The 12,014-nt window shown below is 33.3% G+C and overlaps 1 protein-coding gene across 1 annotated transcript; it reads right to left on the reverse strand.

Annotated features, from left to right (window-relative positions):
• Positions 1-10,910: 10,910 nt before the first annotated feature.
• On the reverse strand, positions 10,911-12,014 carry LOC114649448 (trace amine-associated receptor 13c-like). The gene has a single exon (XM_028798937.2). It carries the CDS (start codon positions 12,012-12,014, stop codon positions 11,013-11,015), a length of 1,002 nt encoding a protein of 333 aa, XP_028654770.1. The 3' UTR covers positions 10,911-11,012.

Below are 12,014 nucleotides of genomic sequence, written 5' to 3' on the forward strand. Positions count from 1 at the left end.
TCCTTTCAATTGTATTGCATTAAATTCAACATCTTTTTCATTTCACACACACACAGTTCTGTCTGATGCTGTTCTTCTGAGAATATCAGCAACAAATTTATATAAAGCAGGTGTTATGGTAGCCACTCCCTCCTCTTTAACAACAAGAAAATAGTGATTCACAAATTAGGCTTCTAGAAAATGGTGTAAATTATCAGTATGAAAGCATTTTTTCTGAAGCAGGCAACAGAAATTTGTCAGTATTGGGGGCAGTTTCATTTTTTTTTCCAATTTGTATATAATATAAGACATATATATCTCAAAGATTTTGTGAATGCACATATTTCACAAGCTTTGTAATCTGTGCAGATTCTGCATTTAGGGCCAATGGGGCACAGCCTTAGCAGATGTTGTCCAGAATAAACAGTAAGCTTCACTCAATAATTGCACTTATTTTTTAAATAGTTTCTAACAACCCTCAACTTTATTTTCTTACGCAATTTTGTTCTAATTTTCCAAATATATGCACAATATAATTTGTGTGCAAATTTAAAACCTGAACTTTTACGTTTAAAAGCTAGAGCCTGAGTTCAATTTTTTTTAATTACATGTTGCACTTTGGTTCAAATTCAAGTAGTGTTTCATGTCCAGGAAAATTTGCACTTTCAGCACATTTTTTTAATCCCCCTTTATTCTGATCTGGATAATGGGGAAGCTGGAGCCTATTCATTGCCAGCACAGAGTACAAGGCAGGTACAATCCCTGGACAAGTCTCCAGTTTATCGCACAGTGAACACACACATACCATATGCACACACAATAGGGGTAATTTAAGAATGCCATTCCACCTAAACTGTATACACTGTCATCTCATATTCAATCTTCAATTTATGTGCAAAAGCAGATAAATGTATTTGAGTTTTCCAGTTACACATCACAGACTGCAGACTTGCAGCCATGTTTTGCATTAGACACTCTATCTCTGTTGTTCTCAATTTTTACTTTGGCCATTTTCTATATTACTTTGACCCAAGAAACCATAATTTACTTATCTGTTTTTATTTCCAGTGACAGCTGTCAGTTTAAACTACATCTCTGTCTATACTAATTAATTTAACTACTTTACTCCTGTATGTCTCTATTCCAAAAACACTGTTATATACCATCCCATAAACTTCGAATCATTCCCTTTAGTTAACAAATTTCCCTTAACTCCATTGTCTTTATCTTAAAAAACCATATCCTGAAATATTAAAATTAACTACCAGGAATGGTCTGATTGGACTGACTTTAGCTTTATTCTTCGAGTATCTTAAAATACTAACATTAAATGAAGAGTCTTCCTTGGAGGATGTTGTATGTGCTGAATTGGTGAAAGTCATTAGTATAGTACTAAATGTAGTTCTTGTCATATTTGTTAAACTTTGATTAACAGGTGGAGGTGTGTAGTGGGCACAGTCCACATTACTAACAACCATTTATCCCTAAAGTTAATATTGTTGTCCACTCACACCAAGAATAAATGGGAGTATAGAATCTGGTAATTGTAAAAACATTTACTCTTATACATTGTTTTTGCACTAGGTGCTGACCATGTCATTATACTAATAACATTTTCTAAACTATTTGTTACTAAATTATGCCCATTTGTGCCACTCACTATTTCCATTAATTAAATCAATAGTAACAAATAAAAAATTATAAATACATGTTGCTTATTTCAGCTGTTCAAATAACTGGTTTTGTTTGCCATTACTTTTCCTTTTATAATACCTATTATTTCACAGTTTAAATCCTCTTTGAAAGACCCTTCTGTAGAAAAATAGATGTTGGTTGTGGCAAATTTTCTGTACACTAGGAGATTTCATATGATACGATAGTCAGTCCTTAGTATCCAATACCCCAAAGTAAATGATTTCAATATCTTAAATTATTGTTCTGATGTGGGTGGATGACTTCTATGATTTGGGACATATGAAGATTGAAAACATTGTTTTATGACAGGCTTGTTTGTTTTCACTTTTGTGGTGTCAGTGGTTACACACAGGACATAACACCTTGAACTTTTAGTTGTCTTGTTTATGTTAGGGACCTTTAATCCCTGTAACTGGAACTTGAGTGCACTGCAATAAATGGACTATTTGTGGATTGATCCCCCTCTGTAAATGTAGTCCCTAAGCAGTGAGATGCATGAAACCAGTTTGGTCTACTTTCAGTTTTCAGAGCTGTGGTAGTAGTTAGGAGTACCTTGTAAGGTTTGTTTCTCCTTGTGGTCAGGCAATTCTTTTGCTTTAAGACCTTTAGTAGGTAACTAATTGCAGGGTTCAAATTCATGTCCTATTATCTCTGTTGGGCTAGGAAGAGCAGCTTTAACATGCTGATATAATGACTTAAATGGTTTGCTCATTATTAGTGTGTATTGCAACATTTTATTTGTAATTGCTGAAAGTACTTAGTAGTCCCATAAAAGAAGTGAAGATGCTGGCTATTGTATTACTTATAAATATTCTTGCCTAATTTTTTTTTTCTTTTCTTGCAACTCTCTTGTTCACATCTTGTAAAGCACTACATTCTTTGTTTAAAAGTGACATATAAAAAAATGTTGTTTTTGTCCTCCTATTACTGTCTCATGAGGTGCTAGGTCTATTTTATTGGGGGTACTCTTTATTAATATTAACACTAGCAGTACCACAAATGATCATTTTAGTCCTGTTTCTTTTTATATCTTGGTTGTTTTCTTTTTAATGATGGGAAGTAGGAAGTACAATGAACAAGTTCCTATTATTTTGTCTTCTATATATAATCTTCTACACAAATCCTCTAACATCTCCACCACTATAGTTGTATCTGCTTTGGCCATTTATACGGCCTCCACTCAACTGAGAAGAATATCCATCACAAGTAAATACTCATGGTATTGGAAGTCGTTCTAAGTATACAGTAAAAGAAGGGGCATCTGGTTGGTTTTGCAATATTCAGACTATTGGCACACATAAACACAATATCAATCATTCAGCAAATAGTTTAGAAAATGTGACTGGCATTGTGTAAGACTAAATATTTCTAGATTTATCTTTTACTGTAGACCCACTGACACTTGTTTTGAATGGATGAACAGAACTGTGGACTGTTAGTAATCAAAATTTATTAAACATGATGTAGAAAAAAGTTAGTATTGCCCATTCTGCTAGGTTTTAGCAGCACACTAGGTCTGTTAAAGCAGCAGATTTAAGACATCCAGCTGCACAAAACACCCCAATTGCATTTCTAAGTAAGTGACTGAACTATTTGTACTTTGTACCAGTACCAGCCTATACTTCATCTGATAATAAAAGTGTATATCAGGGTTGCACTGACATCTCTCCAGAGGCCATTCTGTAGATTTCTTGAGCCAGAAGGTACAAAATGGATTCAAGCAGGAACAAAAGCCTATAATTCAAGGAGTGACAAATCTGATGGACAGAAGAACTCACCTATGAGAAGACACTGATTTTGGGTCAGAGAACCAAGAGCATCAGGGTCGTCAGGCACTATAAATAAATAAACCTGTGTGTCGTCTGCAGAGCTGTGGTACCTCACCCTGTGCTTTGAGACAATCTGACCTATTGGAAGCATGTAGATTGAAAATAGCAGCGGACCCAGAATAGATCCGTGTAGTACACCATATACAGTATCATGTATCTCTGAGGTATGATCACCACAACTAACAAAGAACTTTCAACCAGTTAAGTAAGACTGAAACCAATTTAGATAGAGGACAGATGAGACAAAATTACATTTCTTAAGTAGGGATTTAACAACTGTAGTCTTTAAACAGTCAGGGAACACTCCTGTATCTAATGATGAGTTCACTGTTTCAAGTACATTATTAATAAGGACATCAGAGACTACTTTAAAAAAGCAGTGGGCCAAGGACAGTTGATTGGGTTGATCTATTCCACTGAAATCATTTAACTCACTTAAAAGAGCATGCTGGGATTCAATTAGAACAACTTTGAGGGGTTGTACTATGTTATTTCTAATACAATTTACTTTGTGTTTAAAATATTTGGCAAAAGCTTCACAAGTCTGACCACTAGTTTTAAGGATGTATTCCACTGAGTGAGTTGGGTTTAAAAGAATATCAATAGTTGAAAATAAAACCCTTGGATTACTAGCATTATGATTTATAATTTTAGAGAAATAGGTTTTCAGATCCCTCAGGTGTGTCTGTCTGGCAAGGAGTTGCTGAATCTGATTTTCAATGGTTCTTCATCAACAAGTTGCAGCTTTTAAAAATGGCTGAGCAATGTAATATCATAATAGAGCCAGCTGCAAAAAGACAAAAACGCTAAGCTCTCAAATTAGTGGAAACTATACTGCACTCACTACTGTAGGTCAGAAATGGTCAGATTCCCTACTAGACAAAGTTAGCTTTTGTGTGGCCATTTTTATCCCCATCATGATAAGATACTTGCTGAGATTAGTAGATTATTCTATGGCAAAACCTGTAACATAATGAATGACATCCAAATCTTAAACCACAAAAGTAGTGCATTTCTCAAAGAGGAGGCTGTTTTTGTATGCTAGAAAATATGATAAAAAATTGAAGACCTGGAACCTGAACTACATGAGTTGCATAAACCCTCTAGCACTACAGGGCAGACATTATTTACCAATCTTCATAAAGAAGTTTATTTTTTATCTCCTTCATCTCTGCAAAAGAGCAGTGTCAATCCCAGCAGGTACTGCTTCTTGTGAATGGAGTTTTTCAACACTAAAACAGGTGAAGACCTGTCTTAGGCATACTATGACAAATGAGAGATTGAGCAATTTAGGAATGTTGATGATTGAGTCAAGAAGGGCAAGAACACAAACTAGATGAGCTTGTTGATCTGTTTGAAATCAAGTGATGTAATAAACAAAATGAAAATGTAATGAATAAATCTTAACACAAACAGACTGTTTATGCTGTATTAAGTAAAGGGCCAAACCATTGGATGTAAATATATTGATATGTTAATGGTAGAATAAAAACTAACACTGTAAAAAATGTTTTGTTGGATCAACCTAAATAAATTACTTCACAAGGTAACAAGCAATTTAATTGATTTCTTTCAAATTTCAAAAAGTATTTGAGTAAACTTAATTCATTTGAGTTTGTTTTAACCTTTTCAAAAACTTGAATAAAAGCAAAAAAATGTATTTAGCTCAAACCAAATTTCTTTAAAAACTCAAATTAACTGCGGTGGGCTGGCACCCTGCCCGGGGTTTGTTTCCTGTCTTGTGCCCTGTTTTAGCTGGGATTGGCTCCAGCAGACCCCCGTCACCCTGTAGTTAGGATATAGCGGGTTGGATAATGGATGGATGAACTCAAATTAAAATTTTGTCCATTATTGTATTCACTGTAATGCCAACTTAAAAACTTAATTGGACTCAACTAAATACGTTCTTTATATGGTGTTGAATTCACTGTTTGTTAGGGTGAAATTGTTTTTAATAAAACAAACCACAACAATGTTTTGCTTTAAACAATGGAAGCAAATTTATTTTAATTAGTGCTACATTTTGTACAGTGCCTTCAAACATGAAACATGTTTTTAAACTGATCTAATGGTGGTGAATGTTACTGAACCAGCTATAGCAAAACTCTTTTAGATTTATTACTGAATTATTGCAACACAAAAATCAATTTTTTGGTCATTCCTTGAACATGTTTTTTCTGTAAATATTCAGAACAAACATTTCACAAAAAATAAATATATATACATATTAAATACACAATATATTTTATAAGCTATTCACAAAAAATGTTTATAAATTATACATAAAATATCTATTTGAAATAATTATATATACATATATTAAATACACCTTATATTTTGAACATTACATAACATTATATAGTATACATAAAATGTATATATATATATTTTATATATATATAGTCACAAACCCGAGACAGAGTCATATAAAGGTTTGGGGCAGCCACCCATATAATTTGGTTTCCTGGCTGCAAAGTTGCTTTTCAAAATAATGCAGCACTGATGTGCACAAAACCGAGTCCAAACAGAACTGAGGGAACAGGGAAAAGGTGGAGGCTTTTAAAGGGGGAGACAGGAAGTGAAGTCAAAAGGGTTGGGCTCATGTAGGTCTTCTGCCATTGGTGCGAGCCCGGACGTGACATCACAGGGGTCAGAGCCGGCAAGGTCTCAAAGCGATTTTTTGCTTTAGACTAAATAGAAGAAGTTACATTAAGCGACAGCAAGGTTTTTCAATTTGAAGTAAGGCAAAAAAATTACGTTAGGTGAACAAACATATTAATATAGTTCTTTACAACTACTAAAATTACCTTAAATCAAAAAGAGCCCTTTTTCTCTTTTTAGAGTGTACTGCATGTGTATGAAAAGCAAACATATGAAAAGCATGCACAAAACATCTAAAGGTTGATACATTAGAAATGTAGGAATGATACATCAGGAGAAAGAGAGAAAAGGCAGTAAATGAATGTAGAACTCATTGATAGTGCAACACAAGTCTTAATTAAATATACGTAGAAAAAAATATACTATTAAAAAGGAAATGCTTACCAATTTCAGGTTTTTCAAACCAACATGAAAGCTTGAGATGAGCAGGAGCATAAAAAAAACGGCAATCCTTTTTATTATTGGTGCCATGGCTTTGCATGTTTTTTCTATATGAAGAGAGTAGTCACAAAAGAAATAAATATGCTGTTTGGCATAGAGTGTATTGAAGAACTTTCATAGTTAGTGGTCTTGGATGTGTGGAATTGTTGTGAATGGACACTTTTTGATAAGTGGAGAGCAATAGGTGTCATTGTCCCCGAGATAGTGCAGTGCTAGCAGCAGATCATGACCAGACTACTTAGTACAGTACTAAGAGGGGATGATCCTCATGTCTAAGTGATGTTGCAGTGAAGAGTGGAACAAGATCAGCACCAAGTTTAACTAATACTCTGCTAGCCTTGTTTGCTCACCTGAAGGTCTGATTGCCCGTTAACGGTGGCACTGGATATTAATGTCTCACCCTCTGTCAATTAACAACCGGCAGCTGCACAGTCCTTTAAATTTAAAGGGACAGAGCATAGAGGAGTAGTATGTCTTCATGAAAACTTAAAAGGCAGTGAAATCTATGGAAAGTATATAGAAAATAATGACATTGAAAAATAAATGTCAGTAGAATTGTATATGAAACATTGTCTCTCTACAGTTCATGGGTAGATGATATTCTACCATCATGGTGACTTGGGTGTGCACCCTGGTATACGTGAGAAAAAAGTTATGCAGGTTTTAAACTGAATTCCCAATCCCCTTCACCACGTCACCATAGTCAAGAAATAATATTTTATCTTTCTTACATTAAATAGGTGCTATTGGTTGATCCTGTCATATTATTAGGAGAGCCTGTAGTGATTGTAAGATTACGTTTATTTATATTTTGCTTGTTACTGCATTGAGCAGAAAGCAATATTATTTGAGCATAGGGGCAACAGGATTTTAGGATGTTGATATCACCACTGTTGAAATAATACTTTACCCCTTAAATCCAGACTAGAAGGTCAGAATTAATTCAGACTGCAGCTACTGTCACCGACTGGTCAGTAGATTATGTACTAGAAATTACACTCCTACCTAAAAGCATCTATGTTACAGCTATTATAGTCACACAATTTCTAATTTCCCTGTCTTCTCAATAGCACCAGCATTCTTCTGTTTCAGCTGTATTTCACACTCTCCCACAAAATAAAAGGACGCAGTTACTCGTCCATTAATTACATTGGCAGCCTTGATCTAATGTATGAGTAACCCCTAACATAAATCTCTGAGGGAGACCACCTCATAGCTCATTTTATTTTTTTATGTGATGTTCATAGCGTGTAAATATATGCATGGGACACCCTTGAGCCTGGGTTTGGGGGTGGTCTTTAATCTGGTAACATTCTCACTTACGTAGATAATATAGAACAGGTAATACTTGTCATTCATTATGTACTAAGCTTTCCCTAATAACCAAATTGATCCAAGAGTCACCAAAGATTTTTAATTACCTGAGAGAAAGTACAATATTTGTAAAGAACGCCTCATCGCAGCACATCACAGTAGAACACAGACACTATGTATTATATATTGTGAGAATATCTCATATCAGATCTGGAGTAAACTCATAAAGATACCTGAACGATTCTCTGAAGGAATATAACATGGAGGAAACTAGCAACATCTTTTAATGCGCGCTATCCGAACTGGAAGCCAAATGATTTCTTAATCAGAGATACAAACTTTGTATCTTTTTAGTGAAGATTAAATGTACATTGATCAATATTTTTCTATTTCTAATATTATGCAATATAAATATTTCTATGCATCACTTTTCTTTTTCTGTGGTATTGAGTTTAATATATTTGATTCAGTATCACTATGCTTCAGTCCAAATATAAATATGCAATATTGTTTCGATATTTTGTACTGGCATATTTGTTCTTTTTCATGTCCATAACAGTCTATCTAGTGTGTGCGCATTTACTGTAATTTGGAATATTTTGTAAACGTGTTAAATCTGCTCATGAGGTGGTGTAAGTTAGTACGCATTTTTATACCCCTTCTTCTGCAGTAAGATGCCTACTGTTACTGCTCTTAGCCTTAGACTTTATCCACTGCTAGATGGCAGCTCTGAGGGACACTGCAACAGCACTAATCCCCATAGTCAATCTTGTTACTGTAAATACATACTAAAACCAGATTATTATGGGATTACCCCAACTCAGAGCACGCAGCCACTGACCTACAGAGGCTACAGTCACTTTTTTTCTTCTTGATCAAAAGCTGCAATGCTTTTGGATAGATTGCAGGTCAGCATTTTGGAACTGCATGAAGAGTGTTACCTACAGCCTCTACAGTAAAGGTCATGATTTTCTGGACTTTAGAAGGAAAAAAGGAGTCCCTGAAGAAAACTGAGTTGTTCTTGGCATAATTATATAAGCCGAATATTTTACAAGTTTAATTTATTTTTAACTGTACCAACTAACGTCACAAATGTGCTTATTCTTTAATGAATAATGAACCAATTTTTATGTTTTAATATTACAAAGAACTAAATAGACAACAGAGAAAAAGAATCTCAAAATTAAATATGGCACAATAGCTGCCGATAAAAACTATCAGTAAAGAAATAAAAAAATACCACACAGAAAGTAAATGTAATTATTTTATAGGTGGAATACAACTGGTTAGAACAGCATTTACTGGACAGATTTTACAGATTTTGTATTTAATTTCAGCTCTAATTCTTCTTTGTCATCTCCTTTTTTCTTTTTAGACTTCCTTGTTGCATTATAACTGAATTCCAGCTGCTCCAAATTTGCTGTCAGACGGCAACAGTTTATGACTAAGATTAAAAGGCACTTTTCTATTATAATATTTCTTGAACTCACATTAAACACATTTCCTTTGTTCACAAAAAAATAAACAAATAGAGATAGATAAATAATGAATATGTTATAGTTATGGTTTTACAAATTAACTCTTTAAACCTTTTAATATGTACAGGACTCTATAACATACACCAAATACACTTACATACACTTGCTTGGTTTAAACATAAAACATGGATTTTATTATGAAGAGTATGTTAGATTGATAGATAGATAGATAGATAGATAGATAGATAGATAGATAGATAGATAGATAGATAGATAGATAGATAGATAGATAGATAGATAGATAGATAGATAGATAGATAGATAGATACTTTATTAATCCCAAGGGGAAATTCACCAATTCAGCTATATAATGTAGCAGTGTTAAATTGGCAGTTGAAGCATCAAGTCACCAAACAATTGAGGATATTATTTTCTCTTTCAGTGTCTTTCTTGAAAAATAGATTTTTTATATGAAACATTGTGTTTTGTTGACCACTAATAAAAAGTGGTTTTTTTTTGCAAAACATTAAACTGAACCTTTTCACTTTATTTAAATTATTATGTCAGTAATAGGAATCTTGAATTAACTCTAAATGTTCAGTTAATAAATTGAAAAGGTTACAAGATTAAAAGATTATATAACACAATACTCAACCCAATAATATAAATAATTTCTTATCAATCTTAGTTGTATTTATGGCATTTGAAATTAGATCAAGATTTTAAATATATAAACAATAAAAAACTAATATATCTGAACACAAAAGTGTTACTGCAATTACTATAAGTTATATAAAGTAAACAGAAAAAATTAATACATTACAAGAAGACTGCCAGTCAGGAGAACGAAGAGTGATTTATTTGTATGTATAACATAACCTAATTAAAAATGTTAGACAGCTCTGAACTTTATGATATTATAATAGTAATAGTTTAACAGACACTGTGTTTCTATGCAGCATATGAGAGGTTTGTCTTGATTCCCCATTTGAGATTTTAATGTTTATTTATGAAGCATGTAAAGATTTTTGTGTATGAAGTTAAAATATATGGGTGAAAATAACTACTGTCAACTGTAACAAACTTTGTTTTTGCTTTAAGTAAAATTAGAATGTAATTCCCCATTTTAAAATTTTATTTTTGCAAAATTATCAGTTTACTAAATATATTCAACAAGTAGGAATGAATAATGTATTTATGCGTTAAATGTAGAACCATTTTGCAATATCTGTAGTATTTTTTTTCAGTGATATTAATGTTATATAGTATGAAACTTTTAATAGCCACAAAACAAATTTTTAAGATAGATTAGCACAATATTCTCAAAACCTGTTATTCTAATTAGTCATCATGGAGATCAATAGCCCAACTACACCTGGGCCAAGTTAGGAACCAGGCAAAGATGTGGTGCCAGGTTATCACAAAAACATAATTGTGGTATTTTGATTAAAGTTTTTGTTTTGAAACATTAAATGTGCAATCTATTTTACTGTCAATCCATTGATATTTAACAGTCCGTGCTTTATTTGTTTAAGAGTCTATGTATGTATTTTTTTGCTGGAAGTATGCTTGTCATTTTACCGTCCTCAGTACAAAAGAGAGCAGTAAGCTGGATTTAGTGACTATCTGAAAATAAGCTGACTAAAGAGGATTCAGGAGATAAGATCTTCAGTGTTATTATGAGTTTGGCTGATTTTTGAAACCAGGGATAAAACAAAGCATAAATGATTGGATTCACAGATGAATTGAAGTAAGCTAGCCAAATAAAAATATTTTTTACTATTGGTGGAGCATTAAAATTTAAATATGAATCGATTAGGCCACAGAGGTAGTATGGCACCCAGCAAAGTAAAAAGACTCCCATTACAATGCCTAATGTTTTCGCTGCCTTTCTTTCAGACTTTTTTGATATATTTTTCTTGCCTTGTTTGTAATCTTGTATAGTATTACTTATTATTTTTGCATGCTTTTCTGCAACAATAAATACTTTTAAATAAAGAATTATCATTGCAGAACAGGGCAAGATAAATGTAATTATTAGATCCACAATGACAAATACTTCACTTAGAGTAACAAAACAGTCATGTGGACAACCATCCTGCCCCTCACTGCTGTCAATGCCATTAATACTAATGATTATTACAGTGTAAACTAACGAGAAGACCCAGCCAACTGCAGTGAAGCATCCAGCAAAAGAAACAGTAATTGTGGAAGTGTACTGCAGTGGATCACAAATAGCAACATAGCGATCTACAGCTATAAAGACCAAATTGCTAATAGAAACAGAAGTTGAGATAAATGTTATTAAATTATATACTAAGCAAAAAATGTCACCAAAATACCAGCAGTTTTCAATAGTTTTAATCATAGCAAAAGGAATTCCAAATATACCTATTAAAAAATCTGCAACTGCCAAGGACAGAACAAGTATGTTGGTTGGTGTGTGAAGTTGCCTGAAATGTGAAATTGAGATTATAACCAGCAGATTTCCACACACAGTGAGAATCACCAGAGATGCCGAGAAGAAATACAAAAGAACATAAACTGCAGCAGGCTGACTTCTTTTAGGATAGGATGAATTACCAGATGAGTTACCATAAACAGGATTAGCTTGCAT

The sequence above is a fragment of the Erpetoichthys calabaricus genome, chromosome 3, assembly GCF_900747795.2.
Source record: "Erpetoichthys calabaricus chromosome 3, fErpCal1.3, whole genome shotgun sequence".
Taxonomy (NCBI): Eukaryota; Metazoa; Chordata; class Cladistia; order Polypteriformes; family Polypteridae; genus Erpetoichthys; species Erpetoichthys calabaricus.